We start from the raw sequence: 19,062 nt of genomic DNA, 5'->3' as shown, positions 1-19,062 counted from the left end.
AAAAATGCTCCACATAAAGAGTAAGAGTCACTTTTGCCTGCTGTCTGAAAGCAGTGGAGAGGAGTGAAACAAAGGTTGGGAAATGGGCTTTTTTTGTGGTGATGGGAGATTTGGGGCAAGTATATGGTTATATTTCCTTGCCTTAAACTGCTATTTGTGGAGGAAAAGTATGTTTTTCTTGTGGCGATTGTGAATTGTTAGCAAAGGCAGAAAGTATTCATTTCCTAGTGAAGATGGTTTTTTTCCAGTGTGACAGAGGATGAACCTTACATGAAAATTATTACAAATATTTCTATACGTAGTAAGCATGATTAGAAAAAAACAACTTTTTAAGGCAAATGGCAAAGATTTTCTTTTTAATGAATTCTTTGGTTATAAACAGGTCTTGAATGACATTAGTTCTGTGTAGTATTAACTGGTTTTGCTGGTATCTGTTCTGTGCATCCCTTCATGACCAGGATGAAATTAATCATCCTAGGTTATAGCTCATAGAACATTTTTAATATAATTTACCTTGCTTTAATGTAAAAATAAGTGCAGACTGAAAATATATCTTTAGATCCCACATACATATATTATTACAAAGCTACTGCTGAGCAATATATTGCATAAAATTTTCATCCTTTCAAAAATAAAAATTCAGATGTTCTTAATAGGAAGCATAAATAAAGCTGAAATACAAACTGCACATGTTCCCATGACTCTTGACACGATGTTTCGCTTTCATTGGCTCACGGACTCCTGAGTTAAATAAAGCATAATGAAACATAATTAGTATGTCCTAATCATTCTAGAACTACTTATCACTCTAGCAAAGCAAAAAGTGCTAGCAAGGAGTGATCCAAACCACTGCCAAAACCAACAGTATCCATCCTAAATACTGTGGAAAAAATGTTGATGAACTATGAAAATTTGGATTCTAATCAGTAAAGAAAATAAGCTAATATGGATTTGTTCATAGCACCAAATATATGGCAGTATATGAGAATAAAAGAGGACGATCCAGAAAACCTATGATAGAAAAAAAAAATAAGACTATATGAAAAGTAGTAAAAGGAACTAGCTAGCCCGTGGTGATATATATATATATATATATATATATATATATATATATATACATACACACACACACACACACACACACACAGTGCAATAGATTTACTTTTAGGTTTGTTGCTACATGTTCTATGGTAGAAAAAAGATGTCATTTATTCTTGCAGAACTATAAATTTTCTTCTATAATATTGTAAACAAGCATATTCAAGCACATAGTAAATGATTAGGTCTTGTATGAAACTAAAAAGTGTAGCTGGAATAAGAGTCCGTGTATATGAATTTTTCCTTTTATTTGGAATATCCTTTGGAAGTAACTTACATTTTTTCTGTGCCTGGGGGCATTATTTTCTACACCATTGGTATCGTCTGATTTCCTGTATAGAAAACAAAAAAGAAAACCACTAGATATTTACATTACATAAAATCAAGTCAGTACACCATCTATAACGTGGCCATCAGGTTAAAATGTAAAAGGTCAATACAGACAATTCATTTTTCCTAAAAATGTTTTACTCATAATGTTGATTTTGTTTTTATACCATTGCTTAGAGAAGAACTATTGCCATAGATGACTGTAACCAAGTCCCTTTTATTTTATGCAGAGGGAGGACTGCTTCTCGCCCAACATGAGTGAGGACTTGGGGGTATATGACTATAACTTGTGTGCTGTCTTGAGGCCTGCAAGATAACAGTCAATCAGAAATTCAGCCAATACATAAGAGACGGGTGCTGTAATCTAACATGTTCATTACAATTAGAGGTTACACACGGTTCTCTGTCTACCCGATGTGCATCAGGGCAAGACCACAAATACAGGCTTCAGATTCTTAAAGGCAAGAATGACTAAACAAGGTAACAAGAGTGCATAAGAATACCCTTCTAGGTCTTTCGGGCAGGCCTGAGCTCATTAAGCTGTTACCACCAGATAGTAAATGCAACCACCTAAGCAAAATTTGAGGGAGGGGTGAGTAGATGAGAGTGTATGCATTAAACATATGAGTGGATCAGATAAATGAATGAGCTCCTCATTGAAATACATGAAGTGATTAGCTTCTTTTGATGTTACGCACTTAGTACTGTTTTTAAGATTTATTTTCATCAAGGAACTCTATGACTCTCCCTGGCATCTAACATATAAACATTATATATAAAATGTAATGATAATTCTAAACTAAAAATTCTAAAAGAACATTGGTAAAAGTTACTGCAAATGAATTCAAGTGTCCTTGACCCTTGTATTAAAATTAAAGATACTGAAATAAACTGGAGATGAGCAGGACAGGGTAGAGAAAATTATGTACACTATCCCACTTATCCATAAAAGAAAAGAAAGTTAATCATTATACTATAGATTGAGTCAGTTTGACATTATTCTTAGGGTATTCTAGACAAAAATACTGTAAGAATATTTTTTAAACCGGGTAAGCTAGATAAATGAAAAGTAAATTGAGAATTGAGGTCTATTCCATGCTTTTCTGATGTCATCCTTTCAGAGTGTGTGTTACACAAACCACAAAGCCTCCAAATGTGAGTACAAGGGAATGGCTAGAAACACTGGGGCAGCTGAGCTGGAAGAACAGAATTCAGGCAAGTCTGTAACTGTTTCAAGTATCTGAATGATGGTCTTGTTTTTATATGACTGCAAGTATAACAATGGGAATCAATACGCGGGAACCAAAAAGATAAAACATTCAAAGCCGTATAAACAAGGTCTCCAAGTTCTCCAGAAAGAGGTGCAATTTCCTTCCAACTGTAAGTGTTTATGCTAAGACAACACTATTTTGTTTTGTTTTCTTCCTCTTTCTTCTGTGGTTACAGAGCACAGAGCTCCTGATATAATTATTTCATGTCCTTACTTTAGAAGTTCATATTTATTTTACTGACCATATGTGAACAGAGTAAAAAGAACTATCTGAATAACGTCTGCGAATATCTGAATGACAGCGGTCTACCTCGCTCCCACACTCTCTAACCATGGCTATAGACCACACCTCAGAACTTGTGTCGGCTGACAAAGATAAACTTCAGTGCCATTCTGTATTGGTCACATTTGCTCAGGCCTTCCATTTCCTAGGTTTCTATCGGCTGCTTTAATCTGGTCTCATTTTCCTGGTCCAGCCCTTGGCTATGTTACTCAGATCTTGAATCCCAGACTTGGGCACCTCTATCTATCACTGGACTCCATGTTCCCTCCTCCAGCTTAGAGGACCTAGTAAATCCCATCTTCACCACACTAAGCTACTTTCCTGATAATTTTCTTCTCTGCCCTCTTCAGGCTTGACTCTCAACAAAGGGGCTGTAAGAGAACCTGTGGCACAATAAATGTTCTCTCACAAGTAGTGACTAATAAAATTCTAGGCCAGTGATTTTCAACATGACAGAGAATCAGAATCAGTGATCGACATTTTAGAGAAATGGAGATGCCCAGGCACCAATCCCAGAGGTTTTGATCCAGGAGATCCAGTAAAGTCTGAGCAACTGTATTTTTGTAAAATTTTTTTAATGTTTGTTTATTTTTGAGACAGAAAGAGAGACAGGTGGGAGCGGGGGAGGCAGAGAGAGAGGGAGACACAGAATTGGAAGCAGGCTCCAGGCTCTGAGCTGTCAGCACACAGCCCGATGCGGGGCTCCAACTCACAAACTGTGAGATCATGACCCAAGCTGAAGTCGGACGCTTAACTGACTGAGCCACCCAGGCGCCCCCTGAGCAACTGTATTTTTAAGGAGCATCCTAAGTAACCAAAGATATAGCCAAGTTTGAGAAATACTACTTTACACAATAATACTTCCTTATGATTACTGAACACCCCTGTGCATCAAAGCCCAGGCTAAGCATTTGGTCCAAAAGCCTTGTATAGCAAATGCTATCATTAAAGCCATTTTGTTGAGGAGAAAACCAAAGCACAGAGAGGTAAAAGTGAGTGGTGGAGGGAGGAGGGGAGGCCCCCTTGCAGGCAAGCCTCCCCACAACACAGATGTGTACAGAAAATAACACCTGCATAATGTTACACTTGTGGGTTTTGTTTTCACCTGCAAACTTTTATATTCAATTTCATACTTGTTTGTATTTTACTCAAGTGAAAATTAATCTGTAAAAAAATGATACTTACAGCTGTTCAACTTGTTCAAATTCTTTCCCATCATCTGTGTAGCAAAAGAAGAATTTATCAAGATTGGTTTGTTATTCTTACGGATCACGTATGTTGAATTCAACTTTCCCCAAGTTAAAAATGCATTTGTGCAGTTTTCTCTCTTTGGAATGAAAGAGATATACCACACAAGACACTTGCACATCGATCATGTTCTCCCCTTTCCCTGCTCTCTAGACCTCAACTGCAATTTTTAAAAATTTTTATTTTATTTTTTTTAATGTTTTATTTATTCTTGAGAGAGAGACAGAGAGAGACAGAGCATGAGCGAGGGAGGGGCAGAGAGAGAGAGGGACACAGAATCTGAAGCAGACTCCAGGCTCTGAGCTGTCAACACAGAGCCCAACGTGGGGCTCGAACTCACGAGCTGTGAGATCATGACGTGAGCCAAAGTCAGATGCTCAACTGACTGAGCCATCCAGGCGCTCCTCCTCCAATCTCTGATCAGGCATAGTCTAGTGTCTGGGATTCTCAAAATAGGGCTGACTAATTTGTAATTATTTAAGTTAATAAAAATTTAGTACAAAATCAGAAAAGTATATAGAATGTAAGACACATTTTCTTAGGGGACCATTGGCTTCTCAACCTGTAATCTGTAAGATACATGTTACAAAAATAGAAAACTGACCAGAAAATGTCTCTTTTATAAGAACTCCAGAATGTTTGATAAAATATTTTTGAAATGTGTTATCTAACTGAAAGACAGTCTTTGAGATCTTCTATGTTAAGCTACGAAGGGACTTTCTAATATTCCAGTACCAAACCACGTATCACCTAATTGGTGTTTAGGTACCAGTAACACCAAAGAAAAAGGGGGAAAAAAGTATATTTTCATACTAAAATATCTTAGGAAGTTGAAACAGAAAGTCTATCAGTATAAATTCATAGTACTTTCACCATTAATATTAGCATAAATACCACTCCAAATAACAAAAGTTAGACATTTCCCCCAAACTCTAAAGCCACTATAATGTATTAGGTCATAACGTGAGAACATTACCTAAAAAAAAGAAATCTTACCTATGTGCTTCTTTTTCTTTTGGGTGTATGTTTCACAAAGCAGAATAACAGCCACTAAAATAGCAACCTCAACAACTATTCCAAGAAATGGTTTGAGCGGCACCAAGTAACTCAGCACCACAAGTTGAATGCGCTCTTCACTCTCGCCTAATGGGAATACTGCATGGCACCAGTAAGATCCCTGATTGTCCTCTGTAAGTTGCATGATCTTCAGCCTTGTTTCATTAGCATTTGTTCTATTGATCGCATACTTCTCGCTCATTTGAACATCAATAGGAACCTAACATGAGGAGACATTAAAAGCCATTCCTATCATATTGCATAAAAGATACACATCCTCAATAATCTAGTTTGAGCAAAAGGTATAAGGCATAGTAACAGAGTCCAAGAGTTTGCTCTCCCAAAGGTAGTAAAGGAAAGGGATATTTTAAGTGCTAAGCACTCAGTCTTTGAAACTAGTGTATAGGTGCTCGTGGGTAAATATCAGAATTAAAATTACACAAACCCATCTGGGTTACATGTTCTAAGTCCTAACTAGCTGTTTAAAGTACTTCCTCCTTCCCAAGAGCAGGCATACATCAAATCAACTATTGAACTTAATGAATTAATGAAGCTATTAAATCTGATCATTTGTATAAAGGAAGATCACTGGCCCCTGGCACCGGGAGGTCCTCAGACTGGAACTGAGGGTGAAATCTTCAGGCCTTTGAAGCTGACATAGAGGGAAGGGTAGAAATCCTCTGTGAGTCTGGTAAATGTGCTTGTCTGCACACCTTCTGTCTTCTCATATCTGAATTTCTTTATCAGGCAAGGTGGCTTCTGGGATTCACTGGATTTTCCCCAGCCTCTAAAGAGCCATACGAAACTGCTGTGAAGCTGATTTATTTAATCCGTTTAAATTAAAATTTATTCTCAGGCCATTTGATGCCTTCACTGCACTATCACTCAACTGCCCTGCTTGATAAGTGCTAATCTGCATACAAATATTCTTAGAGGTTATCTGATAAAGAATTGTCTGTGAGTTTATTATTTGCACCCCCCACCCCGCCAAAATTTTAGCAACCTGGCTCCCTGTGCACAGAGCTGCCTGTGACGTTCAAATGAAACCCTCTCTAACTCAGAACTGATGAATCACAGTAATGCATGTTTAACAGGCACCCCGGATAACTCTGATGCAGATGGTTTGTCTACATTTTGAAAAAGAACACTTGACTTAAAGTTTTGACCTGCACCCTCTTCCTTACACTTTCCTCACATCCTAATATGACCCTAGCTGAGGACCAAATTGAGAGAAAATTACGATAGCAAATGAAGAGAGGCACAGACTACATCCTGAGAGTTTAATATCATCAGATTTAGGTTATTTTTTGCCTAGTATCCCATATACATAAACCAGGCTATATATTTCAAGTACTACAATTGATACTTATCTTTATAAATTTACATACTTAAAAAAAATATTTACACACACAAATTGATTGCCTTTCCTAATCACCAATGAGAAGATAAGCAGAAATGTGACTGGTTTAAATTTACTCCTAAGTGACTTGGAGCTTTCTCTGAAAAATCAAACCCACCACAGAATCAGACACTCTCCCTTTTAAGTCCTTCCTCTGGTTCTCTTCAACAGTCTATGGCAGTATCAATTTTGTCTAAGAAGGAATTTAGTATTTCATTGTAAGGTCTACACTGTCTCATGCTGTCCCTCCTAGAATTACAGCTTGTTTTAATTTCACTGTTCACTAGTAGCAGAGTAATAGACGGTGTTCCCCTGGAGGACAATGTGCTAAATTTCCTTGCTCTTAGAGGCTATTTGGGAGGAAGAAAAAGAGTGAGAAATGATTTTTTGAATGCTCATGTTTTTCTTATTATCAGCTCTTTGAACAGCCATTAATTCTTTAACAGGAATGTAAAGTCTTTTGCTTCCCTTAGGATTCCGGAAGGCCAAGAAAGGCCAATGACACTCCCAAGACCTAAGTTTAAGTTACCAAATTTTTATTCTTTTCTCAAATGGCGCCACTGTGCTGCATTCTATCACAAATGTTTCCAGAGACAGAAGCTGAGAAAGAAAACTGTCTACTTTTTCTAGATACTTTCATGGGATGATAAGAGAAGAGAATCTTTTTGTTAGGATCATTTCTAAACTCATCAACTAAAAGTGAATTATAACTTCCTTTCAAAAAATTTAAATTAAGTCGCTAAATCTAAGAAACAAAGTACCAGTTAATGAAACATTAAGAGTATCTTCAGATGTAAAATGTAATATGCTAAAAACATTCAATGACAACGGCATTTATCACTGTTCTTCTTCATGAATACATATTAAATAATAAGATAATAGAAGTACAAATGGTCCTGGAAATTCTGATTCTGCTGGTAATCTTATTATTTATGAAATAAAAGTTTCCATTTTGTTTTCTTCAGATCAAAGAAATACGATCTTACCTGCACACTCCCATTACTATGGTACCAGGTCCAATGTAAAGGAGAGCAATGTTGACATTTACACATCAAGACAGTTGAATCCCCCACGTAAGTGATCAATGGTTTGTTTTTTCCATGAATCTCAGGGACTAAGAAATATTTAGAAAAACATGTTACTGAAAGAGTTTGAATAAGGAAACTCATTCAAGTTGAGGACAAATTCTCCTTTCGTTCATTTTCTCATTAATATAATTTGCTTTATGTAATTTTAGCTTCATACAACGTGAAACCATTTATTTTTTTAATTGGATCACAGATGACACACAATATTACATTAGCTTCAGGTGTACATCACACAGTGATCAGATAAGTCTATATGTTATGCTTACCACATGTGTAGTTACCATCTAACACCATGTGACACTATTACAGTATCATAGACTATATTCCCTATGCTGGACCTTTCATTCCACGCCGAAACTGGAATCCTGTACCTCCTACTTCCCTTTACCCATTTTGCCCATTTTCCCCACCACGCCCCACCCCTCTGGCAACCACCAGTTTGATGTCCCTATTTATGACTCTTTTTCTGTTTTTGTCTGTTTGTTTTGTAGGACAAATTTCCTAAGAAATTTACTACTCACCGGTAACAGAATCAAAGTGAACACTGAATTTAGAAATGTTAAGTTTTAAGGACGTGAATGACTTGGTAAAGAAAATTAAAACAAAAGAACATAAGCAAAGCAATAAAAAGACAGCCACCGGCTCCATGGTGGAATCAGTTTCTTCTTATTGACCTCAAAGGATATATTATGGAATATACTTACACTAGAGATGTAGACTGATCAACAAAGATTAATTTTATTTATTTATTTTTTCTTTTACTCATTTGAGCAGATTTTTGGTTTTGTGTTGTTCTTCCCTTTTTTGTTTGGCAACAGGAAGTATAAAAGATAACTGGGCACTTGCTGGATGTATGAATTGTAAAGATGAGGAAGGGGAAAATAATTAGTAATGACTAGGAAAGAAATTCTAACTTGTATAATCGCCAGGGAAATGGTAAAAATAGGTTGGAGAATAGGTTTTCTTTATAGAATCTGTCCTTAGGTGATTAATGTTACAATGATGGGTGTGGGGAGTCTACTTTATTCCTCATTGTTTAAATTGTGCCTAAATACAATTGTGCGTATCACCCTCTCCTTCATCAAGACTGCTGACCAGCAGAGTGTTGAATGAGGCACTGCTAATAAAAAAGAGATGCAAATAAGAGGAACATATGTCACCCATGACAGTATAAATGCTTTAAGTAATCATAAGAAAGATAACTGAGCAATCTATAAGTCAATGGTTCTCATGCTCCTCATAACTAAGGAAACATGTTTTTATGAAACTGAATGGTCTACAATTTTACATTAAACAAAGATGTGAACTGCCTATCTGAATTTATAATCACCCACTAATAGTATATGAAAACCTAGTAAGGTTCCACTAGGGTGCTCCTGAGAGAGGAAAGAGGTGAGTATATATGACTATCTTGATTGAAGACATCCTAGCCAGAGAAGATAACTCTGTGCATTCCTTTGACTGAGACCACTAGTGTCCCACACTCCTTATTGGTCACCATTAGGCTGAGGGATATTTAGTTAATATGTGGTTAGTATGTGTGCATTTCAAAGGTCAAGTCATTAAGTGTTTGAAGGAAGTCAGCCCAATGTGACAATGATGTGACAAAGAATTGATTTGGGTGCAGGAAATACATACATTAAAATTACAGTTTCAGTGTTACTCCTGTTGAGGACATAGGTAGGACATACCTATCCTGCAGTGTTGTTGTAAAGGATTAAGTATGGGATCATAAAACATAAAGTCCTTGGTACAGAGTAAACACCACAAACTTTTGATCATGGACTAGTTCTGCTTTTCTTAACCGATCCTTCTTACAAGTTGTAATGCCCATGGCCTTACTACATAGTGGTCATTAGCCAGCTTACTAGGATAGATTATCATTATGTGTGAGGATGATTTCTAGGTCATGTAGTCATTTTGGACAGAGAAGAAATAAGACTTAGAATAAAAAAAGAAAACTGGAAATTCATCTGAATATATCTCAGAACTGTAGGGACCTGTAAGAACACTCCAAAATGGGGGAAAGCCTCCAAACTGAGTCCTTGATGGACCACCCAGCCCATGTGAGAAAGGAGATTATCAAAGTAAAATAATGAAAAATTCAAGGGATGAATTCACAGGAAACAAGACCCAAAAGAATGTAGAAACAGTAGCTTTGAGATGTGGGTGATGGCACCAATCCATCCTTTAATAACATACATTAAACAACTGAGTGAAGCTGTAAAACAAATTCTACTGCTTGACACACACATTCAAGTACTTGGTGAAAGCAGTTAAATAAGATTTTGTTTGTATAAAGATTACAATTTCAGTATAAATTAAAACAATTAAATCAGAGTGCCTCATTACTGTTCCTTTGAATGAAATTAGTTCAAAGGTTAAAAAGTTAAAAAGAAAATCTTGTCAGGGTGCCTGGGTGGCTCAGTCAGTTAAGCGTCTGACTTCAGCTCAGGTCATGATCTCACGGTTCATGGGTTCGAGTCCCACATCGGGCTCTGTGCTGACAGCTCAGAGCCTGAAGCCTGCTTCAGATTCTGTGTCTCCCTCTCTCTCCCCTCCCCCTCCCCCCACACTCTGTCTCTCTCTCTCTCTCAAAAATAAATAAACATTAAAAAAAGAAAAACAGAGAAAAAGAAAGAAAGAAAATTTGTTTCCAGACCTATGTAGTATACGGAGTAGAAAGAATATATGGAATAATTTTATATACTACATATAATCTAAGAACAAAAAGAAAAGGGGCCATCTACCACACACTAGTTTTCACAAGAAAAAGCAGAATAAAGCAACAAATACTTTAACATAATCTATGACCTAAATTTTTAAATCACAGAATAATTGCTGTCCGTGTGCCTTTTTAAAAATAAAAGTAGAGTGTGTCCCTTGCATAAGTGTTCTGTCCTATTAAGTCAAACCACTTTTGTTCAGTGTCCTAAGTCCGTGGCTACCCCCCCGGGCTCATTCGTAGACCTGGAGAGCCCACTCTAATGCAGGAAAATAACCAATATAAGAAAACTGGAAGCAACTCTAGGATCTAAGAGAATAGATTGACCATCTGTCCTGATATTAACACACCTGTATTTTAATTCTTGAGAAGACCATACTTTTCAGTGTCAAGATGTTACAGGACTACATTATGCTGAACCATAGGACATTTTGTTCTGTTTTGTTTTTCTTATGGTAGATCCAGCTTCCTCACTAGACACTGGAGTTGGTGGCTATAGAAGCCTGGACTGAAGCCCCTGGTGACCTCAATAGAAGTTCCCTTCTTCCATCCAGCCCTCCAGCTTCCCAGTCCTAAAGAGGAGGATTATCCTGTATTGGTCATGGTCCAGGGCACTGATCAGGCCCTGTTCTTCAGGGATAGAAATTTGGAAGTATAAATACCATAGCCTCATGCTCAGCATGTTTTTTTCCGGCTCAGGAGGCTATATACTCTTGTCTTGGTAGTAAAGACCAAATGGACCTTGGGCTGAGAAGGAATATATGGCTCTGCTTTAGTTGAAGGTCAGTACAATCTAATTGAGAAAAGAGAAGCCTTCCATGTGGCATAGGCTTCCAAGAATTTCAGCAAGGTTTGTGGCCAAGACTGGCCAATAACAAACTGTTACTTTGCTTGACCATCCCTTTTTTGTGTATATTTTCTTATTTGAGATTTTGCTGTGAGAAGGAATGACTGGACCAAGTGAGAATGAAGTTATTTGTGGGCCTTCTGACAAAACACGATCTATCAATTCAAGATCACTTCCTAATCATACTTCATCCCAGTATGTCCAACACCTGGTGTGGCTTTATTCTTAAATGAAGTATGAGAACACAGAAGCTCTTGGAAAGATCAACCCTACTTCAGGTGAGGCCTCAACTAAAGACTTATAAATGAAGCAGAGATTTGAGCTTGGCTAAAATAAGGATTCTTTTTGGAAGCCACGAGGCTCCTTCCAAATCTCAGACGAAGCAGAGCCACACTTCTTGAGTTCCACATGAAAAGGTACAACATGTATATATCTGGCACTGTTTTTCAGTAGTGCAGCTCTGTTATAGTTACTCCTAGAGCTAGGCTAGGCTCGCCTCAAAACAAACACTGCTTTGAAGGCAGACTTTGAAACCAGTTGTGTTGGCCACTAGTCAAGGGCACAGTGTCTGCTTTCCTTGTTTGTTGATCTCCTATCCCAGATACTTTTCCTGGTTCTCAACCTCAGCATGATTCTTTCTGGAAATTCATTAGGACATGCTTTATTGGGAAAATCCGTGTTGAAATAAGATCAAAATATTGAAATCTACCTGTAAGCTAAGAATCAAAAGTGGAAGAAAGGCAACATTTGGGGGAAGAAACATGGCAGAAAAACACTGTTTTTCAGTAGGCCTCTAAGAGGCACAGGGTTGGAAAGCATGACTGGTAGCTGAAAGGGGATTTTCAAGAAAATCTGGGATATTTTATGAGGTTTGGGTGAGGAACATACAGCTCTGCTGCTAAATCATTCCAATGAAATGCTAAGATCAGGGTACAGACAGCAGACAACTAACTGTGCAGTGACTTAGTGATGCTACAGGGAAACAAAAGCAAAATTCTATTTTCTTTTCATCTCCTCTGTTTTCTTGACTATCCCCTAGACTCATGACCAAGAGGACATGAACCACTGCTCTGCTATGCTTTATATGGCTGATAACAGCAGTATGGATCTAAATAATAAAATGCACTATGGTCAGGAAACATGAATTTGTTTGAACTTCTCCAGAGGTCACAGTTGGTTGTGGGCTGCTACTTATGTTTGGAAATATTTATGCAAAGGACAGTGATACAGTAGTCGAATGTGTTCTGTTGACCTTCTGAAACTTTGGATAAAGCAGGACAGGTGAGAGTCTTGGGAATGGAAGAATCCCAAGTTTGAAGATGGCAAAATTGCTAATTCAAACTCATGTCTAATAAGATGCAGTCTGGGATGTACCTGGTGACAGTAAAACCCCAATGGAGTTGTAAGGTGAGAGATTTATATTTGCATATTCATGGACTAGAAAAAAATCAGCTTGTGTCATTTTGGGCTCAAAGACATTAAGATATTATCAAATTAGGAAAAAGATCCTTTCCCATAGTTGAAGATAGCTAACTAGACTTCAACACCAGGGTTTGAAGCTGAAGTTCCAACTGACTCTATTATGCTACTCTTCCATACTTTGACTCCTTGGAAACTTCCTAGTAAAGGCAGATGGCCACTCCAAGACAGGTTTTGCAGTATTTGGTACTGTTAAAATCTCACCATGACTTCTAAAAAGTTCTATGTGCTATTACTTGTCCTTTACCAACCAAATTTCTGCATCTTTCTACTACGAGATTTTAACATTAATGAATATCGTAGAAGTTTTCAGCAACTATGTCGGAATACTTGACCCACTGCCGAGGAACAGCATAGACCAGCATTCATTCATCTTTCTTGAGGGAAAAGTAATCACTGACATATCAGCACTTGCAAGCTTCCAGGATGACTTTGCTCTCTCGCCTGTACCGGCATCAACAGCCAAACACACAGTTTGCTTTATACTAATCAGTGATGTTGAAGCCTTTTTACAGTCTTGTGGTAATAAACCAACCCGCTCCCATAAAGGCCAAAGCAGGGATTTTGCAGATGAACTGTTCTGAGGACTCAGGCACATACCCTATAGTTGACTCATATAGTCAAGAGCAGAATGCGTTTTTTGGCTGGATTTAAAGCAGAGGATAAAAAAGCCTTTTCAACCACACTCAGCTGTAGCATTGCTAAGGAAAAACAACCCTTCTTCTTAGGAAGAACCACAAACAAGCCATGTGGAGACATAATATAGTAGGATATTTATAAAAATATGTATCTTATATATCTAACTACATAATAACTAATATGAATGAATTATTCTGCAGATGCCTTGAAATTGTAATCAAATATAATTTCTCCTCCAAGCAATATTCAATCTAGATGAATTAAAGGAAATTATTATTTTACCAAAGAAGATCTGGAAAGCCCGAACTTATTAAATTTCTAAATAACTTCAGGATACAGTAGATACTTAAAAGTTACATTAATGATAAGTGGGCATTAAAGACTAATAAACTGAACTAAACTACTTTAAGAATACTATAAAAAGAAAAAAAATAGTAAATATTCAGTGGCTCTATGCATTCCTCAAGCATTTGATTTCAAACCTAGGCCTTGTGTTGGTGCTCCGGAGACCAGCCAGAATTAGCCTAGATATCACAAAATAGATATGGAATCCAGAGGCCTTCTACAAGAACACTCAGCATTAAGTGTATTGGCACATTGAAGAGTAAAATGCTTCTGTTCATCTTCACATTAGAGGCAGGAGAAATCACTACTAAATAATAATTTAAGTAATTTATTATAAGAGAGCTGATAGGAAAAAGCATGATATATTCAATATTTAAATTCTGAACAGGCATTACAAGTACATATTTTTATTTATTTTGTTTTATTTTTTAAATATTTATTTATTTTTGAGAGAGAGAGAAAGAGACAGAGTGAGAGAGGGGGAGAGACAGAGAGAGAGGGAGACACAGAATCTGAAGCAGGTTCCAGGCTCTGAGCACAAAGCCTGATGCGGGGATCAAACTCACAAACCATGAGATCACGACCTGAGCTGAAGTCGGACGCTTAACCAACTGAGCCACCCAGGTGCCCCACTAGTACATATTTTTAGAAAACAGTACTATTTAGGAGGGGGGGGGAAGCAATTTTTAAAATTGAATCTCCTGGAATCATTTTAAGCCTGAAGATTTGATGAGTATTTCCTCAAAACTATAGGATTTCTTTACACATTGAAGGGAGACTCAATAAAATGTTTACTAGGATTGTGTGTATGTGTATGTGTTTAATATTCTTTTAGCTCATTAGGAAGGAAGGAAGGGAAAGGGGACTGGGTGAGGGGGAAGAGGAAGGAGAGACAAAGACAAGGGAAGGAAGGGAATAAGAGAAGGAAATGTATAGTGTATCTATCCTTTACTAAATTAAATTAAGCAAACAGAGGAAAAGAGGTTAAGAGAGAATGTCCATGATCAAATAATCAAAGGATGGTAATAGTTTCTGCCTTTGCAGAGACCAAATTGCATGAACACAAGGATTTATTACATTTACCGAGTAGGAACATTTACAAAACCACATGAAGGAAACGAATCTGTGAGTATAGAGGGAATACAGGGAGGGATGTAGGAGCAAACCATCTTAAATCAAGACAATACTGAAGAAGGCCATTCTGCTATTGATGGGGCTTTGGAGACGGTATCCATATTTTGTCAGAGCAGCTAGCCGGACTTCAAAATTTTCAGGAAAAGTAGACAACAATTTCTCATGTACCCTGGGAAATTAATGTAAAGCAAAGCCCAAAATAGTGAATATGGCAACAGACCACATTTCCCAAATACTAGCATGGACATTGTGGTTCACGAATCAATCACAAAATAGGGGTTTTTCATGAAGATAATTATCCAACTCAAAGATCAGTCTTTATTATGAGATTGAGACCTTTAAGGTTTTGGTTTAATGATAGTAAAGTAAAATACTCTGATTTTCCTTTGTTTGTACCACAGGAGAGTACTATGGATTGTATTCTGGAGTGTGTCCTTATTTGAGGAGACCAAAAACAGGCAACCCTTTGTGTATCTCCATATTATTTTTAAATGTTATGGATCCATGAAACCCCTAAGTCCTGCAGCCACTGATAGATACATAACACCAGATCGCATTCTCACAGTCCAGGGGTGCAATAACAGATACCTAGAGGGATAGTATAAAAGCTCTGAGTTTAGTGGGCTAAGCAAATGAAAAAAATAAATGAACTCAAGAGACTGTTATGACTTGCAAATAACCTGGCACCCCAATCTTTCAAACTAAAATTTGTGCTTTAATCTAGGGGAGGGAGGCTGGATGGCAAGTCGATTGGGAAACACAAAGTCTACCACTGGGAAGAATGGGAAGCTCCATTTTTAAGGTCACAACTTAGGATTCAGTGAAAAGCATATGATTTTCTCTCAGCTCATTATGTTTAGTGCTTTAATGATAAGTTAAATATTTGGATATTTAGAATTTTAAAAATTTAATGCTGAAATTATCACTCTATAAATTATTAGTACTGACCTTTGAAGTTAAATGTACCTCTTTGTTCCTTTTCTCCTCCAAAGAAACAAGAATAGCTTCCCATTTGTTTGCTATTAATGATGGTAAACCTAAAGAGAATTTGTTAATATAGACTTAGTTCTCAAAACACTTCTTGATCAAACTGAAAAAGACTTAGCATTCAGTCAAAATTCTAAAATAGAAACAGTCCCGTAAATATGCAAAATAGAACATTAGCATAACTTTCAAGAGACAGCAAAGGAAAGAATGCCCAGTCAGCAAAAATGTTAAGAAGTTAACAAATTTCATCTAGCCATGCAGGTTAAAATTTTACATACTTACATGTACTGGGCATACAGGATGCATCCTGTTGCATTGGTGAGATAATTCTCAAGTAGTTCATCACCTTTTTTCCAAGTCACATTTACTGAATTCACACCCCTAGATATTGTGATTTGGCATGTGAGTTCTATATTAGAAGGTCTTTCTAAAGTGATATTTTTTTCCACCGGTACATTGGAATGTTCTATTAGCCACAAAAGAAAACCAAGAAAAAAAAAAGTTGTAAAGTTACACTTAGGGGAGACCCAATATATATATATATATATATACATATATATGTATATATATACATATACTTATATATATATGTATGTATATATATGTATATATATATATATAAAGCAGTTTTAAGTAATCAATAACAATGCTCTATCAACCTTTTTTTTTAATGTTTACTTAATTTTGAGAGAGAGAGAGGGAGAGAGAGAGAGAGACAGAGCATGAGTGGGGGAGGAGCAGAAAAAGAGGGAGACACAGAATCTGAAGCAGGCTCCAGGTTCTGAACTGTCAGCACAGAGCCCGATGTGGGGCTCAAACCCATGAACCATGAGACCATGAAATGAGCCAAAGTCAGACGCAGACCGACTGAGCCACCCGGGTGCCTCAATAGTTTCTTAATGTAACATTCCTTTGAAGAATTATTCCTCTGTCAACATAGATTAGGTTTCCTATATTAATCTTTTTCATTGTCACAGCTGAAGAAAGGGTTTGTTACATTGACAGAATAGCAAAAGCCTAAGGCTATGATGTTAATTTTAAAATCTCTAGCTGACAAGGATATAGGGAATGAGCACTGTATAAAGGAGTGCTTTATGCTGATAGCACAGAAACAGTCCAACTGCAAAAACAAAGGAAACCTAAGGGAGAGAATGAAGTAACTGTTGGGACTCCTTTCAGGAATCATGTTCTTTGTAGTTCTGACAAGAATGTATCGGTATCCAGCAAATGAATGAAGAAACTCTAGAAATCTGACACGATGATGTCGCAGATCTGGGCATTTTGCATGAATTGCCGCAACCCTCCCCAACACACAATTGTGTGTCCCTTGGGGAGGAACACCCCATTACCTAAGCTGTACTTTTGTCCCAAAATATAAAATAAAATAAAGGGGGAGAGGGTCCTGAAACGAAGTCTCTAGATCCATCTACCAGTTTACAGGAAATACAGAGGATGGGAAAAACATGTTAAACTGCACCCCGTGAAAGTGATCAACAAAATCTGGAGTGTGAGAAAACTCTACAAGACGAATGATCTGGTTTTGTCAACTGATAAATTAGAAAAGAGAAAGAAACGAACCTAAAAATAAAAAGATACTTTAAAAACACGCCTTTAGAAAAGGAACTAAGACCAACCTGTAATATTTAGGGATGTACACCTGCGTAATAAAACAATTTTAAAAACCAAGGCTGTGACTGTATAAAAATCAGAGTAGTGCTGGTTACTCTTAAAGGGAAGTAAAGGGTTGTGTTTGTGGGAGGGCACTGCCTTATATAAACACGTTTCTCAATCTCATGCTCAGTAGCGTGGTATCACTAAAAGCAGAAGGCAGAGCCAAAAATGTGGAAAAGAAAAAAGAGAACCTAAGTAGCATAACATCACTTTTAATTCCACTTAAAACTTTACAGAAATGCTTCCTTAAGCAATGACCAGGTGCAAAGGTAGCACAGGTAGTGTGAGGTGCTTGGTGAGCACAAGCTTGAAATAACTGCTCTCGGAATTACAAGAGTGCTGAGTAAAAAACAAAAACAAAAACAAAAACACCTAGGTATAAACAGATCTTAACAACATTCAGTTATACAGGGAAAAAAACTGAGTCAGACAAACTGAAGGAATTTACACGTTTTGGCTCATTTTCTGAGTACACCAAAAATAAGACTAGGTACTAGTAAGCATGAGACAATGTTTTAAGATTTTTTAGATTCGGTCCTAAGCTTCTGTCTTCTGTTCCTCATTCGCCTTTAGCTCTGGGGTACCCTTAAAAGTTAGTCCTGTCTCTGTCAAATGAAGAAATTTACTTCACTGGTCAATTTCATAAAGGAGTTCTCTACACAGTCTCTGCCTTCACCCAATATAGCATATTCTGGTATCTTATTACCACATTACAAAAAGTGCTTTACCATAGGTTAAAAATGGTGTTGTTTAACCTGACTACCTCTTTTCACAGCTCATGTTTTATTTAATGTCTCCCAAGTATCAGCCATTGCCAGGGACTACATATGCCTTGAAATTCTCTTTCCCTTGCTTCTATTTCAGGATTTTAATACTTTGCTGGCCACACAAACTCCTCCAACTACCCATAAATGTGCTATCCCTTGGGACTTTGCTCTCTGGCCCCTTTCCTTTTCAATTTGACACTCCCATGTTGGATTCAACTATTATCTCTAATATCCTTTATTCACAAAACTCTTAGCTCCATTCCAGACTTGCTTCTGGATCCCCATGTCCATAGCTCTGGGTGTCTACTGAGCATCTAAACCTAGATATCCTGCAGGTGCTTCAAACTCAATATATCCAAGGGAGATGCATTAGCCTTCTCTTCCCCTGACCCACAACACTGAATCACATATGGGAGAGTTCAGTGGATTCCACCTCTGAAATGCAAATCAGAGTTGTCCAGTTGTCTCCAGCCACTTTTAATTTATGCCTTTGAGGTGATTCAGGACACACTCCCCTCAAAATATGTCACCTTGGTATCCTGGATTTTTAAAAACATTTTAAAATGTATTTTATTTACTCTGAGAGAGAGAGAGAGAGACAGAGAGAGGTGGAAATCAAAAGATGGAATCAATTTCCACCAAAAGAGATGGAAATTGGCAACATGCAACAACATGGATGGACCCCAAGGACACCAA

The 19,062-nt window shown here is 37.3% G+C and overlaps 1 protein-coding gene across 2 annotated transcripts in view; it reads right to left on the bottom strand.

Annotated features, from left to right (window-relative positions):
• Positions 1-326: 326 nt before the first annotated feature.
• EMB (embigin) overlaps positions 327-19,062 on the bottom strand; it is a 46,299-nt gene continuing 27,563 nt past the window's right edge. For both annotated transcript variants that reach the window (XM_053200819.1, XM_053200817.1), the window contains 7 exons: positions 16,211-16,394; positions 15,890-15,978; positions 7,671-7,798; positions 5,226-5,505; positions 4,167-4,200; positions 1,376-1,430; positions 327-741 (listed from right to left, as the gene is read on the bottom strand). In XM_053200819.1, coding sequence (XP_053056794.1) covers positions 724-741; positions 1,376-1,430; positions 4,167-4,200; positions 5,226-5,505; positions 7,671-7,798; positions 15,890-15,978; positions 16,211-16,394 — 788 coding nt within the window. In that variant the 3' untranslated portion in view covers positions 327-723. The remainder of the gene's footprint in view (positions 742-1,375; positions 1,431-4,166; positions 4,201-5,225; positions 5,506-7,670; positions 7,799-15,889; positions 15,979-16,210; positions 16,395-19,062) is intronic.

The sequence above is a fragment of the Acinonyx jubatus genome, chromosome A1 (assembly GCF_027475565.1).
Source record: "Acinonyx jubatus isolate Ajub_Pintada_27869175 chromosome A1, VMU_Ajub_asm_v1.0, whole genome shotgun sequence".
NCBI lineage: Eukaryota > Metazoa > Chordata > Mammalia > Carnivora > Felidae > Acinonyx > Acinonyx jubatus.
This window is presented reverse-complemented; position numbering and strand designations above follow the sequence as displayed.